This window comes from Corvus hawaiiensis, chromosome 23, assembly GCF_020740725.1.
Source record: "Corvus hawaiiensis isolate bCorHaw1 chromosome 23, bCorHaw1.pri.cur, whole genome shotgun sequence".
NCBI classification, from domain to species: domain Eukaryota; kingdom Metazoa; phylum Chordata; class Aves; order Passeriformes; family Corvidae; genus Corvus; species Corvus hawaiiensis.
Window position 1 is genome coordinate 4619714 of NC_063235.1, and position 15521 is coordinate 4635234.

The 15521-nt window shown below is 52.1% G+C and overlaps 2 protein-coding genes across 3 annotated transcripts; both read right to left on the reverse strand.

Moving 5' to 3' along the window:
* Window positions 1-495: 495 nt before the first annotated feature.
* On the reverse strand, window positions 496-5981 carry ADPRS (ADP-ribosylserine hydrolase). Its single transcript, XM_048327009.1, has 6 exons — window positions 5734-5981; window positions 4253-4349; window positions 3292-3499; window positions 3018-3202; window positions 2827-2927; window positions 496-2326 (listed from the first exon to the last, which is right to left on the reverse strand). Exons 1-6 carry the CDS (start codon window positions 5960-5962, stop codon window positions 2034-2036), a joined length of 1113 nt encoding a protein of 370 aa, XP_048182966.1. The 5' UTR covers window positions 5963-5981; the 3' UTR covers window positions 496-2033.
* Window positions 5982-6112: 131 nt separating this feature from the next.
* On the reverse strand, window positions 6113-12477 carry TEKT2 (tektin 2). 2 transcript variants are annotated; one of them, XM_048326895.1, is made up of 10 exons: window positions 12404-12477; window positions 11042-11213; window positions 10531-10656; window positions 9682-9887; window positions 9057-9200; window positions 8455-8569; window positions 8021-8128; window positions 7499-7642; window positions 7215-7294; window positions 6113-6535 (listed from the first exon to the last, which is right to left on the reverse strand). In XM_048326895.1, the coding sequence occupies exons 2-10, from the start codon at window positions 11195-11197 to the stop codon at window positions 6334-6336; spliced, it is 1281 nt and encodes a 426-aa protein (XP_048182852.1). In that variant the 5' UTR covers window positions 11198-11213; window positions 12404-12477; the 3' UTR covers window positions 6113-6333. The 2 variants fall into 2 exon arrangements, with proteins under 2 accessions (XP_048182852.1, XP_048182851.1); XM_048326894.1 differs by lacking the exon at window positions 12404-12477 and adding an exon at window positions 12210-12328.
* Between the last annotated feature and the right edge of the window lie 3044 nt (window positions 12478-15521).

The window sequence follows — 15521 nt, forward strand, 5'->3', positions numbered from 1 at the left end:
TGGGGCTCCCAGCAAATTCCCTGGTCTCTGCACCATCATCACACGCTGGATTCCAGCACCTGAACTCCTTCCACAGGCTGAGAAGGAAAAGGGGCCTTTCCAGAGGCTCTCCCTGCAATGCCCAGTGTCAACTCACCCTTGTACCAAGAACCACTCCTGGTCCTCTTGGCACTGAGGATGCACAACCTCATGACTTGAGTGAAAACACAGGAGCAGTGGCGACTTAACAAAGATAACTTTCCAAGGAAACTGAAAGGTTTAGCACACATCTAAATTTTGGCCCAAAGAGCTCTAGTCTTTAAACAGGAACTCTTTGCTTGTCAGGAGTTCCAAACATTTAAAATTATAAAGCTGCTTTAAAAGAAAAATATCTTCTTTTAAATAATTCCATGAATCTGGTTGCCCCTCTGGCAGAATAATGTGGAAAACCTGATATTTCACAGCTCAGATCTGCAGCACAATACAAAAATATACAACAGACCAAAATTCCACACGTTCCCAGGACAAGAATCCATTTATACAAGGAAAACCCATTAAAGCATCACACAAAAGACTGGCACTTAAAGGAAGCAGACTACAGGGAAAACTGGAAGGACCCGTGGCAGCCAGATTCCCACATGTGCATGCAACCTGCCACAGCCACCACGTGCCGACGCCACCGGGGAGCACAACGGCCACTTCCCGGTGTCACAAGACATAGTGGAGAAATAACAAGTTACACTGTCACATTCAAGTTTATAAACATTTCCATATGATGACATTTTGTTTTCAATTATTAAAAAACTTCCAACCCTTTCTAGATGTGCCATTCCCAAGCTGTTTCTCCCTTTTTGATCAGCTCCACTAAGAAAAGGTTTTAAATGTAAAATTCTGGAATACAGCCGTGCTAGAATGTTCTTGGCCACCAGCACTAGCTTCTTTTAAACATTGATGCCCCCAATTAATCCACCTTTCCCTTTAATTTTGGGGCAATTCTTACCAAGTACAAAGGCTTAGACTGTGGTAAGTTAACTCCTGCATCCTGCTCAAGTCACTTTTGTGACTGACTGCAGCTGAACCAGGAATTCTATCCCTGTACTACCTCCACTCCCAGATTTGCACTCTACAGGAGCTGGACTCTGATGATGCTTGGCAGTCCCTTTCAACTCAGGGTATTCTGTGATTTAAACAGGAATCTCACTTGGTGCTCTGGGCATACACAGGACTTCAAAAATACAGGATGCATGGGTTAGGAACACACTGCAGCAGTGTGAGAGCAGCTGTGCAAGGGGGCACAAAGTGCAGCAGGTGCCTGTAGGATCACAGGGCCAAGGACACAGGAGGAGCAGCAATTAGTGACACCCTCTCCCAGCAGGGACAACAAGCCAGCTGGGATCGTCTGCAGGCATCAAAGGTCTCTCACAGAGCCATCAGCAATGCAAAGAAATCCCTTCTCCCTTCTCTGGCACTTCTCATTCTGCCTTTAGGGCAACACACCTCCCAGGGAAGTCTGCGCTCCATGATCCTAAGTCAGCACAGGTGACAACGTGGGCCACCAGGTCTCTCTGGTGACTCCTGTGACATCTCTTATCTGGCCAGCTGAGAGCGACCTGCTGCTGTACGAGGGGTGTGGAGACTCCCAAAACCACTGGACAAGCCACTGACCACCAAAACACAGCCCATAGACACAGGAGCAGAGGAAAACAGGGAGAAAGTCCACGGATTCAGACACCCGCCAGTAACTGCAATGACAAATGGCACAACGGTGGACAAAGCAGAAATCCTATGGAAAATGAGACACTCCTGTACACTCAGGGGAGCTGCACCAACTGTCCAAGTGCAGCCACTTCCCAGATGATCCGTGACTGAAGGGGATGTCCCCTCTTTTCCAAGCTGGCTCATGCTCCCAGCTCCCAGCTGACAGCAGCAGGCACCCTTCCCAGGTGAGGCTCGCTGGCGTTGGCCGATGGTGCAGATCCACCACTGGGTCTGACCAGAGAAGCAGAGCTGACCATCCCTTCGCCTTCAGGAAAGCCCTGGAGCTGCCCCGGAGCTCAGAGCCGCTGGCAGTAGAGTTCATGGAGGCTCTTGGCCATCCTCTGGGTCTCCTGGAAAGCCTCACAGCTCTGCTCCCAGCTCGGGGGCACCTGCTCCTCCCCGTAATAGGCGCCGGCAATGGCCCCCGCCATGGTGGCGATGGTGTCCGTGTCCCCTCCCAGGGAGATGCAGTAGATGATGGTTCTCTGCAGGGCATTGTAGTGGTCAGGAATGTCGGGATCAGCATCCATGCAGCGCAGGAAGGAGTAAATGGCAGTGGGGACAGAGCGCAGAGCAGCGATGCCATTGCCTGGAACACACCCTGTCATCACCCTCTGGCTTCCTTCCTTTTCCCTTCCTACTGCAACTTCCTGTTGCCAGTGACTTTCCATAAAGATATCATGGATTTTACCAGGAAAAGGTGCAAGTTGGTGCCTCAGAAACCCCCCAGTTCCCCAGTACCACTCACATCCTGCAGAACAATTCCCAGTTACCCCAATATAGTCTGGCATACCCATATACCCATCCCCATCCAATGTGACAACCCAAGAGCACTTAAGAGATCTTGGAATATTAAGAAACATTATGAAGATAACATTTCCTTAATAAGACCTTTTTTTCCTGTTAATACAGAGAGGGAATCACTGAGCTGAGACTCAGAATTCCTGTCGGGTTAGCACAGGCAGCTTTTCCAGCACATTCTGTGCCTGACAGGCTGAAGAGGAATCTGAGGGAAGACACATCTACCAGGCTTGCTGAGTTAGTCCTGCTTCCAGCTTTCCTAATGCTTGTACTAAGAAAGGTACTCACCCAACTCAAACAATACATCTGCTTTGGGAATGCTGCTGAGCTCCAAAAATTCCTTGATTTTCTTTAGACGCCTGGAAAACGGTAAATCCTCAAATCCCAGCCTGCAAACAGAGAGTGCAGTGAAGAGGAGAGAATGTGAAGAGCCAGAACAAACCACCACAGCAGGGTTGGGGCTTCCCCCAGCTACTCACGCTCGGGCATCACTGAGAGACTTGTCATCCGCCTCCACGTGCTCCATGTGGCTGATGAGCTGCTCCAGGAAGGTTTCCCTGCTGAGCCCTTCCTGCAGTGCCAGGTGCACGGCCAGGGCCTGCAGGATGGCCCCGTTGTAGCCCAGGGAGTTGGAGTGGGTCAGCTCTGCGCTCAGCTTCGCAAACTGCCGAAGAAACCCCAATGTCAGCAAAGCCTCCTGGGACACTCCCTTGGCAGCAGGGACACCCAGAGGAGCCCAGAATGTTCTGTTACCTTCTTGACATCCTGGACATCGGAGTAGACGAGGGAGATGCCGGCCACCCTCATGGCCCCGCCGTTCCCATAGGAGCCCTTCCCATTGAACTGGGCTCTCGCAGGCTCAAACACATCATTGCACTTGGGGCTCAGGAGCTTCTTGAAGACGTTGACCACGGCCATCCCATAACCCCTGTTGGGCTCCTTCTTGAACTCCTCCGCAAACCTGGTGTGGGCAGGGGGGAAAACACCCGGAGGGTTTGGTCTGTTACTGAGGTTTGTGATTGGATGAAGCCTCTTGCTACAGTGAATTAGTAACACACACGTAAATCTGTGACAGTCAGGGTTCAGTGATTCAGTTCGGCAGAGAAACAATTCCCAAAGAACAGTGTGAAAGCAGGATGTATAAACATCACCTTCCATAACCCACTTGTTTCCCTCTCAACTCTGCCTCAAAATAGAACCAAACTAGAAACATTTCCGTGGGTCACAACCACAAGGAAAGTCTTTTGTTCAAGTTCAATTGAAGAGTTTTCTAAACAAAGAAATGCTTTCCCTTAAGTGGAACCAAATGCTCCCAGGGCTGGGGATTCAACAAGGAAACAGATCATAAACAGAGTCAAGCTGAGCTCACTCCTATGCCCTCACTAAATTAAGGGCAGTACAAACATAAATAGCTACAAATAAACATGAAACGAAATGTTTCTGGAATCTCCAAGCATTCTCCTCCCCAAAGGTGAACACACACAGGGCTGACATACAGCAGCGCTGTCCTGTCAAGGCAGCTTCAGACTCCACACTGAAGCTGACGCTGGTGCACAGTCCAAGGCAACGGCAAAGCAACAACAAACTAAAGGATTAACCACCTCTTTCCTAATTTTTTCCCCTCCACAAATTAGTAATGACTCTGCCTCAGCCCCCATCCCCTCCCACAGTCAGTCACAGTGATGGTTTCACCTTCAGGAAGCCTCATCCTCACCTCTTGGCCATGTCGACCTCGTCGAACTCCCGCTTGGCCAGCAGTGACTGCACCACTGACCTGCTCATGGCCGTGTCGTCCGTGTACGGCAGCGACTCTGCAATGGGAGGGCAGAGAGTGACACCTCCAGCCAGGGACAAACTGTGCCTGCCTTTTGCCAGCACCACCCTCATCTCCAAGGCCTGACTGTCACAAGTTGCCTGGAACAGCTGTGGCTGCCCCATCCCTGGTAGTGTCCAAGGCCAGGTTGGACGAGACTTGGAGCAACCTGGGACAGCGGAAGGTGTCCCTGTCCATTGCAGGGGGTGGCACTGGATGGGATTTAAGGTCCCTTCCAATCCAAACCTGTCTGGAATTTAAGTTCCCCGGCACTCTGAGCTCGACACTGCCATGGTTGTCAGAGTAAGGAGACACAGCCAGGGAGCTGCATCCACAGCTATAATGACACAGAATGTACTTCAAGATTAGTAAGTCAGGAGAAAATGTCTGACATCCAGAGGCATATATGGACAAGAGAGTCAGGCCAATACAGAATCACAGATTTCCAGGATGGTTTGGGTTGGAAGAGACCTTAAAGACCACAGTGTTCCACCCCCTGACATGGGCAGGGACACTTTCCACTATCCCAGGTTGCTCCAAGCCCTGGCCAAGCTGGCCTGGAATACTTCAAGGGATTGGGCAGTCACAGCTTCTCTGGGCACCCTGTGCCAGGGCCTCACCACCCTCACAGGGAAGAATTTCTTGCCAGTATCCCATCTAACCCTGCTCTCTGGCAGTGGGAAGCCATTCCCCCTTGTCCTGTCACTCCAGGCCCTTGTCAATAACCTCCATCTTTCCTGCAGACTCCCCTCAGGCACTGGAAGGCTGCAATCGCTTCCTAACAGTTAAATAACAACTCTGTGCTTCTCTCACTCTTCTCCTCCTCAAGTTTTGGCACCTCTGCTCCCTGCTGACACCCGTTCCAAGCACACTCCACCTCAGCTTCCCTGGAGTAGGAGCAGCACGGGGCGAGCACAGCAAACCACGGGTCCCTTTGCATCAGCGGTGTCCCTAAGGAATCCCCAGGGGATCAGGAATGGCCAGGGGTGTTGAACCCCTACAGCACAGGGCACAGGACAGAGCAGGGCAGGGGACAACCAGGGCAGTCAGAGCGGAGATGCCCCACAACCAGGGGAGGGGTAAGGACTGGGGGCACCCATGTTTCGGGGGGGGGGGGGGCAGTGAGGCTGGGGATTCTGCAGATTGGGCACACCCCAAAACCGAGTCCTGGAGGTGCTGAGGAGGGAGGGACACACGCAAACCCCAAAGCCCAGTCCTGGAGGTGCTGAGGGAGGAGGGGACACACGCACCCCAAAGGTCAGCCCTGGGGATGCTGGGGTCTAACCCGAATCTCTGGGGTGCCGAGTGCCGTGCACAGCGGGGTGCGTGAAGGGGGAACCGGGGGATGTCCCCCGCCCCCCTCCCCGCTCTCCCTCACGCACCTCCACGTGCGCTCCCCGCCGCCTCCCCTCCCTCCTCAGGCGGCGCAGGTTCCAGCCCTTTGAGGAAACTCAGCAGCTCCGGCAGCTTCACGACGCTCCTGCCTTCGAAAACAGCTCCCAGACAATCCCCCAACAACGCCCCGGCCAAGCAGCCCCGGAACCGAGTGAGGCCGGGCCGGGGACGAGCCGGCACCCGCCCGGAGCCTGAGGCCGGACCCGCCGCCGCCATCTTGCCGCGCGCGGCGCCTTCTTCCTCCGGGCCGCCAGGGGGCAGTGTGCGCGGCAGCGCCCGCGCACACTGCCCCCTGGCGGCCCGGAGGACCGAGGTGCCTACAGCACACCCGCCTGTTCCCTTAATCCCTCCTGGAATCCAGATGAATTTAATCACCGCGGATGACAACTGGGGACAGGCCCTTTATTGTTTATAAATCTCCTCGGAGCGCGGGAGGCTATAAACATCATCCAAGGGCCAGACAGTTATAAAACAAACTAGGAGGAGGATTCCATTCTTCCCCAAACACGACGCAGATGTCGCTTTTCCTCGCTACAGAACTGAATCACCGGGAGTTTTCCCCCCACGCTTGCACAATTCCCGGCGCGCTAAGCCAGCTCCAGCTGACTGTTCCTCGGCAGGTTCCTGGTGCGGTTGACAGCGTCAACTTCTGGCTCCAACTTCTCCACAGGGATCACGAGTTTTCTCCGGGTGTCCATGCACTTGTTGTCCAGCTGCAGAGAATTGGTTTTGTAGCCAGTATCGGTCTGAATGCGGTGAAGTTGTCGGTAAAGAGCGTCCAAGGCATCCCTGGGAATGAGCAGAAGGGACAGGAGTTGGGATCAAATGCTGCATTGCTTCCCAGGAACAGGCTCCCCAGGGAGCGGTCGCAGCCCTAACCCTGCCAGAGCTCAAGGAACATTTGGAAACCGCTCTCAAGCACAGGGTGGGATTGTTGGGGTGTCCTGTGCAGGGCCAAGAGTTGGTCTCAGTGATTCTTGTGTGTCTCTCCCAACTCAAGATATTCCATGATTCTAAACTGGACAGGAAACACCCAGCTTCCCACTTTCTGGCAGCATTTGGCCCTGTACAAAGAGCAAACTCATCAGATACTCATTGTTTGGGGCAGTGAATAGCGAGCCCACACACTGCTCTGGGAGGGCAGCAGAGATGTGCACCCAGAGAGCTGCCAGGCCACAGCAGCATTTCTGTTCCTTCCTTGTCACTCTCCTTTTTGTCCCTTTTGGAACAGTCAGAGCCTGGACGAGGTCAGAGTCAAGCAGGGGCCGTGGGAGTCCCATTCCCCTCTCAGCACAGACCCCTTGTGCCTGCACCCCGCACCCACCAAGCCCAAACAGTGCTGCCCCTTGCGAGCCCAAGAACCACAAGCACCAAAAGGCAGGTGCTGGAGGTGTGCCCAGAGCACCCAGAGCCACATCCCCTCAGGGCAGCGCTGGGCACTGCTGTTCCTGGAGGGCAGGACACTCACTGCGACTCTGTCCGCTTCTGCTGGAGCGCACGGATTGTCCCCTCCAGCTGCTGGACCTCGTCTGTCAGTCCGTACTGAGCCTGCAGGGAGGAGGGGACAGCACTTGACAGGGCTTTGACAAAGGCCACAGTTCCATCGTTTCCCTCTCCCCCAGCTGTGACATTATTTCCTTGCTTTGATATGTCACTGTAGGATCCATTGCTCAGCTGCTCCAAAATTCATCCATGTTTTTCAGAGCCCCCTTCCCGGTCAGTTCCCTGCAGGGACCATGCCAGGTGAGGTACCTGATCCCGGCAGAGCTCAACGTGGGGCCGGTACGTGCGGGTCTCCAGGCGGGTGTGAGCCACTTTCAGATCCAGCGTTCTCTTCCGGAGATCTTCCTCCAACTGTCGGATCTCCTCCTCCATTTCAGCAATTTCTTCCAAGGTCTAAGGACAGACATGTGTCATAAGCAACAGCCAGGGACGCCGACAGGGAAACAGCCCCCATGTCTCCGGGAATTTTGCTGTGCTGGGGATAGATTTTACTCAAGGGCTTCTGAAGACTGAATCCTCTGCTTCCACAAGGACGAGGATGGTGCTGCTGAGACAAGAGGTGAAATAAAAAGGCCCAAACCTGGCAGTGCTGCCAAGCAGCACCAGAGAAACACTTGTGAGAGGTGGGATACTGTTGGGATCACGTGAGCCACTGAACAGCAAACATGTGGAAACTTTGCTCAGGCTGAGTTGCTTTCCATGTAACCAACAGCCTTTGGGATTCCATTCCCAACCAAGGTTGTAGTCGATGACCAAAGAAACAACACTTACGTTCTGCTCCTGCCATCTCAGCTCACTAAGGGCCCCTTCCATGTCTCTAATCCTCTTCCTCAGCGCAAACTCTGTAGCTATACGCTGAGCATCCAGCTCATTGTTTGTCTGAGGAGAGAACAGCTCCAGTCACACATGGCTACAAGGTGTCTGTGTCCTGGAAGGTGGGGACAAGCCCAGGAGCAAAACCAGCCAGGTTTGGCTGCTGCCACATGTGTGCAGGTCACACTCTCCCCGTACCCAAAAGGCAGGGATCGATGGACAGGGACGTGTCCTCCAGCCTGCTGAGACTGCTGCAAGCTCTGCAGCATAACCAAGCTCCTGCTTAAACCAGGAGGGCAGCTGCCCCCAGACAGACCCAGAGACGTGCCTGCCACACTCCCACACCAGATCCAGAATGACACCACAGATTCCTGGCCAAGGGAGCAGTTTACCTGGGCAATGCTAAGTGTGATTGCTCCTCGGAGATCAACTGAGGCTCTCATTTCTGCCTCAGCATGGTCCTTGTTGCACTGGCTGTTCAGTTCCCACTCACGAAGTGCAGTTGTTCTGTGAACAAATCAGTTATGAAAATAAATTGAGTGTTTGCAAGACATTTTAAAGGAACCACCTGCTGCAGGCCAGGATGGCAGCACAAAATGATTCTGGAAAGCTGGAGGTCACATCTTGCCTGATCTCCTCAGAGACTGAGCCCCACTGGGCCCAACACCTGCTCCACCCAGGGACACATCCAAACCATGGAAGGGAGTGCCAGGCAAGTGAAAATGTGCAGCAGGTCCCCCTGAGCTGTGCCAGAGGTGACACCACACCTCACCTACAGCCAGGTGAGAGGGAGGCAGGGCACCTGGACCCCGCTGGGTTTGGGGTGACAATTTAGCTATCTCCCAAAAGTCTGTGGCTTCCCCATGCCACAGCCAACTTCTGTTCTGAGCTCTCTCCAAAACCGTACCCATCAAGCCTGGACAGAGCATAGAAGGAAAAAGCATCCCAGGGCTCGCTGCAGTTTTGGCCACACAGGGACAGATTGTTTCCTTACCCGTCTGGGATCCGTGTTGGCTTGACCTTGAAGGAGATGTTGCCAGAAGTGACATTGAAGGACATGCACTGCCGATCAAGTTCCAATGTTTCCACCTTGTGCCGGTGGTCACAGTTCAGCTGCTGACGAGCTTCCTTTAAGAGGCTGTGGAGAGCCAGGCTGGAGTCAGTAGGGAGCAGGCCCAGGGCAGGGGCAGCTCCCAATTCCCAAAGCCTTCATCGCCATGTCAGTCATCTTTGTGAAATGAATGATGAGCTCCCACCCTCCCTGGGAACTGGGCCCGACCTGCCTAGCACTGCCTGCCTGGCTGGTGTCACCCTGGAGAACGGAGCTGCGACAGATTCCCACAGAGTATCAGGGCCTGGGAGCTTTAGCACCTCGTGGCCACTGATTCCTAAACCAAGGCAGGTGGCACAAGAGATCTGGGACAAAATTTCCAAAGGGTGCTTGTGAAGTCTCCCTTGACACACCCTCCCCTGCAAAACCCCAGACCATGAAAATCATCCAAGGTTCCTGTGTGGTTCCCTGCCTGCCTGCCCATCTCAGCATGGCATTAGAAGCACATTAAGTATCTGGGGCCAAGCAAGGAGAGCAGAGTCACTGGCCAAAAGCTGTCACTCCTCACCAGAGCTGTTTGAAGGCTTCGTCCACTCGCTGCTGCAGCTCTTTCTTGGTTTTCTCAATCACCTTCACCTCTCTGAGTAGCTCATCTTCCACAGGATCCCTCACCACGTCGATGTTACGACGGCTCTCACGGAACGTCAGGCACTCAATGGCAACATCCAAACACAAGTTCTTTGCCTGGAGGGCATTTTCTGCTGCCTCCTTCACCTGGAAGAAGCAGTCAACCAGTGTGGAGGGGATCTTTTAGGGATGGGAGAGAAAAAGGAAGGGGAACCCCCCCATACCATCATTAAGAGGGACTCACACTGTCTTTGCAGTTCTGAAACCTTTTATTAAGTCTGGAATAAAAATTGCCAGAGCCAAACACCTTAGTCCTCTACACCTGCCATTTGCATTGGGAATCACACCTTGCTGGCCATTAACAACTCCAGAAGCAGCAGCAGCCTCTGGGTTTAGAACTCACAGTATCAGAGATCTCCTACTGCTACTCTGTATTTAAACCCAAACATTTTTGAAGGATGGTGTTAACATATTTCTTATTATCCTTCAGAGCTTTATAAAAAGTCCAAACAACAAAATCCACCCAGAAATCCAAACAGGAGCATGCAATACACAGCTGCATGACATAGCTTGGCTCAGCCAAGAACACAGTGGTTTGTTTTCCAGAAGTCATTCCATCAAGTATGGATCTCAGTATAAAATATACATATAATATATAAAAATATATCTAGTGAGAAGCCCCCCTTGAACTCCAGATGGGCTTGCCCATTGCACAAGACAAGCCTCAATTATTTCACATCCCATGTTGAGAGTGCAAGTTCACTTCCAGCCATCTGCCTTCCCAACATACTTTGGTTAAGGCATCAATTTCCAAATCTGTGTCTGTGAGGCATCTGGCCAGGGCCTCTCTCCATCTGTCCACGCTGGTGATACGATCGTTGAGGCAGGTTCGGGTGTTGTGCTCATCCCATCTTGCCTGGAATTAGAGAGAAATGCCATTACTCTTTTTAAAATTGTAGTTGTGAATCTTGCTGAAGCCTTTCCCTGTTTTCAGGACTGACTGAGCCTCTCACAGGAATACAACATATTGCCATTTGGTCTCACAGTCATTTACACAAATGGAGAGCACAGAGAACAACACGAGTGGCAATGAATGTGAGAAACACACAGGGGGATTTCGTGACAGTACAGATACATCATTGCAGGTGGTTTTACAGGGAGTAAATGTCCATATTTAGCATGTTCTGTACAGGTAAAGCCCTTTATTCCCTCATCCATACACCCAAATCTAGACACCCTCCCCAGCTCCTCAGCCCAATATCCTGACAAAGCGGCAGCAGCCCCCCTGCCAGAGGGCCCACCTGGTTGCCAGTTTCATTGCGGAGAGCTCGTCCTTCCTGCCGGATATGATGGGAATTATAACGCTGCTGTTCAGCGTCGGCCGAGATGAGGAGGGAGTTGTTCTGCCAGTCCGGCATGGTGAAGCGCTGGCCCGGCTTTACACTCAGCGAGGCCATCTTGCCGAACAGGTGACTGAAAGGGAGCGGAAGATTTATGTGTTTATTCATGGAAATACACCTGGAATGGAGCTGCAGCCAAAAACTACTGAGCTCTTCAGGAGAAAAGCAGCACCAAGCTGCAACTCGGCACCTGGCCTAATGCAGACACGTCTTTAAAATGGGGAAGCACAAGGGCAGGTGATGGGAGCCATCCTCTGCCCTGGGCCAGGGGGAAAACCCTGTCCACCTGTCCCTCCCTAGGAACAGAGCTGTTTGCAGGGACAAGGAGCTGCTCACAGCACCAGCTCCCATATGGTATTTACTGAGCTTGGACAAAATGGTTGAGGACGTGACTGATTCTGTTGTGCTACCGCTGAAGGCTCAGCCCAGGGCTGTGATCCCAGGAGACTCCAAGGCTTTGCAGGAACAGCAGTTTTTAGGCTTCTTTTTTACCCAGCACATCTCATACAACAGGCAGAAACTGCAGACCCCACTCCAGAAGGTCCGAGGAGCTCCCGAGGGGGCTGCAGCTTCCCAAACCCACGGTCAGGGGCAGTCCTGGGACGGACCCCCTTGGCAGTGGGATATGCCATGGCTGTCCCAGCTCCCGCGGGCACAGGGCACTGAGCCGGGGCTCCTCGAGCACAGCCACCGACACCAAGGGCTGACGGCATGTGCAGCCCAGGAATTTCTGAAGGAAAGGAAACCCGGAGCGAGGGCACAAAGGGCCGCGGGGCACAGGGGCCCGACCACAGGTGGAGGGGAAAGAGGGAAAGGGGAGAAAGAGGGAAAGGGCTCAGCCGCTAGCTCGGAAGGGACCTCACCCCGGGTGGTGTGAGGGCACTCAGCTCCTCCGGACCGACCGTGCTCCCGTCCCGCCTCAGGGCCGGGCCAGGCCGGGGCCGCTCTCTCCCCTCACCGTTACCAGCAGATTTCCCCCCCCCCTCTCCCCTCACCGTTCCCAGCCGACCTCCGCTCTCCCCTCACCTTTTCCTGTCGATTCCTCCGCCCCCCCTCCCCTTCCCCTCACCGTTCCCGGCCGACCTCGGCTCTCCCTTCACCATTCAGTGCCCATCCCCGCTCTCTCCCCTCAGCGTTCCCGGCCGGTTTCCTCCCTCTCCCCTCAGCGTTCCCGGCCGGTTTCCCCCGCCGTCCCCTCACCCTTCCCGGCCGGTCCTCGCTGTCCCCTCACCGTTCCCGGCCGGTTCCCCCCTCTCCCCTCACCGTTCCCGGCCGGTTCCCCCCTCTCCCCTCACCGTTCCCCGCTCTCACGCGGGGCCGTTGCCGGGCGGCCCCGGCGGGTGCGGCGGCCGCTCTTGGGCAGGTAGCGGTGTCAGGGACACCGCAAACAGCAGCAAAGCAGCGCCCAAATCAGGGACAAATAATATTGTTTAAAAAAATCCCACAAAATGACCCAGAAAGCAGGAGGGAGCCGGGGGTGTCCACTTCCAGAGCCCTTTCCCATTTCCACAGCAGCCATCCTGCCCCAGGACGGCTGTGGGCACTGCAGCAAGCTCTTGCCTTTTTTTTTAAAATTATTTAAATGGCATTAAAATAAAATTTTAAAAAAGATCGAAAGTAAATGGTTTTCGCTCCTTGGATGTGCCTGGTGCCTCCCTTCGCATCCCAGGACCCAGACCAACACCTCCATCTGCTCCTTGCTTTGGGAATAAATCAAAATGATGCAAGTACAAATAAAGTTTCACACATGTGCATTTCAAAAAAAATTTATTTTTCAAATGAATACAGTTCGTTTACAATACACTCAAGTTGATGGTATCTATAGCCAGCAGAGATCGATGACTGCTGTGTCCTATACACAGTCGTACAGAGGTTACAGATGCCTACGAGAGGGAAGGAACAGTGAAAGAAGTCGACATTTTACTGTGCTGGAAGGAAAGCAACTCTTGCAACAGGTAGAAAATTTTGGCAAGAACAATTTGTCCGGAAAGGGAGAAGGGGCAGAGGACACGGCTTCTGCTTAGCAAGTACGTCTCAAACACCGACACGTTCCCTCCCACCCCGCACGGCTGCAGCCCACGGTACAAAGAGGCACACATGGTCAAGATGGTTAAGTAAAAATAAAGGCTTTTACCAGTTTGTTTGCCATCCATCTACAATCTATTTGTGCAACGTCTCAAGTCACAGCTCTACTTTATTCTTGAAACATTTCCCTTTTGCTTCGAAAGCCCCCAGGACCTTCACGGTGGGAACACATTCACGCTCCTGCCGAAGCAATGGGAGACCAAAACAGGGGAGCAGTTGCCAGCATATGAGAAAGAGCAGACACATGGGAGGGGATCAATCCACTGGACTGGTTTATAAGAATTTTATTCAGAAAACGAATCCCAAACAGCATTTTTTTTTTTTTAAAAACTTAAATATGCAAAATTTCTCTGCGTGACATTGCTTGCAGCAGTCTCCAAAATTAACACAGCTCACTGGCCAGTGATGTTTATGGCACACACAATGCCACCTGAGCCACCTTCTTCCAAAAATCCTTTAATATTGGCTCATAACCAAACGCTACCAATTAATGTGAAAGCTCTGAAGTAACACCTGCTGACAGACAATGTCCTCGTCCACAATCACACACCTCCAGCCAGGTGAACAGCTGTTTTTCCCTACACCAAGTGCTATTTATCCACCATGAGGCTACCTGGAGAGCTGAACTGCTTATACCAAGGGAGGAGACAAGAACAACAGGCAGAAGGGTCTGTACCCTATGAGCCCAAAGTGTCATCACTCCCCTGGAACCCTGATCTGTACACCAGTGTCTGTAAAAACAACATTTCCAACCCAAAACTTGCTCTGCCAGCCCCACTGCTGTGCTGCAGCTTGATTTTCACACCTGCCTGCAAACAGACAACAAACACAATGAGCTAGAAGCAGGTTTTTCTACAGGAAAACAACATGTAGCTGTCTCAAGGTGAGATTGAACACTGAAAACTGCAAAAATGAGAAGATTTCACTGAAAAAACAGAAATCAAGTTCAAAAAAAAGTAAATACTACATCCACAGGAGAGAAGTGATGCACAAAAGCGAGTACCCAGAAGAAGCCATTCTGCGCTGCAAAGTTGCCAGAAGCCAAACTCCATCTCTGGCATTCTTCCTCTCACCAAGTTTTGTTGGTGTTCAATTATCCTCACTACTTCAGGAGCAATACTCAAGTTTTCACTCTGCTGGCACACCATCAGGATCCAAAACATCCAAAAATTCTTTAAGTTCAGCATTGCTCCAGGGGGCATCACTTCACTACTACATCTGAGTGGACACTACCTACCAAGACATGTATTTTCTATCAAAGAAACTGGTTTTGAAGATATTTAAGAGATTTGCAAGTGTAAGCAAAATGAAAGTTTACTAGTAACTATTTCAAAAGCTAACTTTTGCACACCTGTACTGAAATAGGTTGTGGATCTATGATTTATGGGCAAGCATGGCCCTAAACTCAACATACAGCCATATTTTTGTGTTGCTAGATAGTGTTACAGCATTAATTTCCCAACTGCCAAATGTGTTTGAAAGACCTGTGTAATTCTCAGCAATGAAAAAAACCCCTTTCATTTAAATAAACTTGCCCTCTGAGCGTCTGTTTTACAACAAATGGATTAGTTTAAAGAAAGCAAGATGGCAAACATGGGACTGACCCCAAGAGCTGCAATGGGATGGGAGGGAAGAGCTCCGGCTCCCAGCAGGGATGGGCTCCAAACAACTGGATTCACTGAAGATGCAAACGTGCAAATTGCACGGGTTTGTATCACGAGGCTACCACTGTCACAACATGGTTCACCCTCAGATCACCCAGTAACTCACCCTCGTAAGGTAATGTGAATCCTCACAAACATCTTCTAGATGAAAAATGAGGCAGAATCGCTTCCCCCAGGTCAGAAAGGGAACCTGCTTCAGAGCCAGCTGGTTCCAGAGCTCCTGGCTGGACAACTCACCAGTATCTCAAAACAGCTTCAAATAGAACCTGTTGGAAAAGCTCTTCAATTTTGGTCTGAAAATCCACTTTTTTTAGCAGCTGAAAGCCCAAACTGGCATCTAAGCACACAGGTGCCTACTTCTGCACAGTGCAGTGTCTACAACAGGGACCTGGTGTCAGAGGATGGGGGATTGTTCCTCTTTCCACACCCAAGTGACCACACGATTCTGTTCTCAGACATCGCCACCCCTTGCTACTGGCAAACTGCTTTTTGAACTTATCTGTGACATTTAATCCTCACCTCCACGTTCCCACTGAGCCAGAGCTTTGCGCTGCTCCCTGACATTCACTGGGCAACATTCCCCATGTCCCTGCAACCTCCAAATGGGTGGAGAGGGGAGAGGCAATGGAGTG

Bases quoted from the DNA above. Each gene is read 5' to 3' on its own strand.
- ADPRS (XM_048327009.1), bottom strand. From the start codon at position 5,962: ATGGCGGCGGCGGGTCCGGCCTCAGGCTCCGGGCGGGTGCCGGCTCGT. The intron at 4,350-5,733 runs GTGCGTGAGGGA...CTCCCATTGCAG, and splicing joins GGCGGGGAGCGCACGTGGAG to AGTCGCTGCCGTACACGGAC. The intron at 3,203-3,291 runs GTAACAGAACAT...TTTCTTCGGCAG, and splicing joins ATGTCCAGGATGTCAAGAAG to TTTGCGAAGCTGAGCGCAGA.
- TEKT2 (XM_048326895.1), bottom strand. From the start codon at position 11,197: ATGGCCTCGCTGAGTGTAAAGCCGGGCCAGCGCTTCACCATGCCGGAC. The intron at 8,129-8,454 runs GTAAACTGCTCC...TTCTCTCCTCAG, and splicing joins TCACACTTAGCATTGCCCAG to ACAAACAATGAGCTGGATGC. The intron at 6,536-7,214 runs GTGAGTGTCCTG...GCTCATTCCCAG, and splicing joins CAGAAGCGGACAGAGTCGCA to GGATGCCTTGGACGCTCTTT.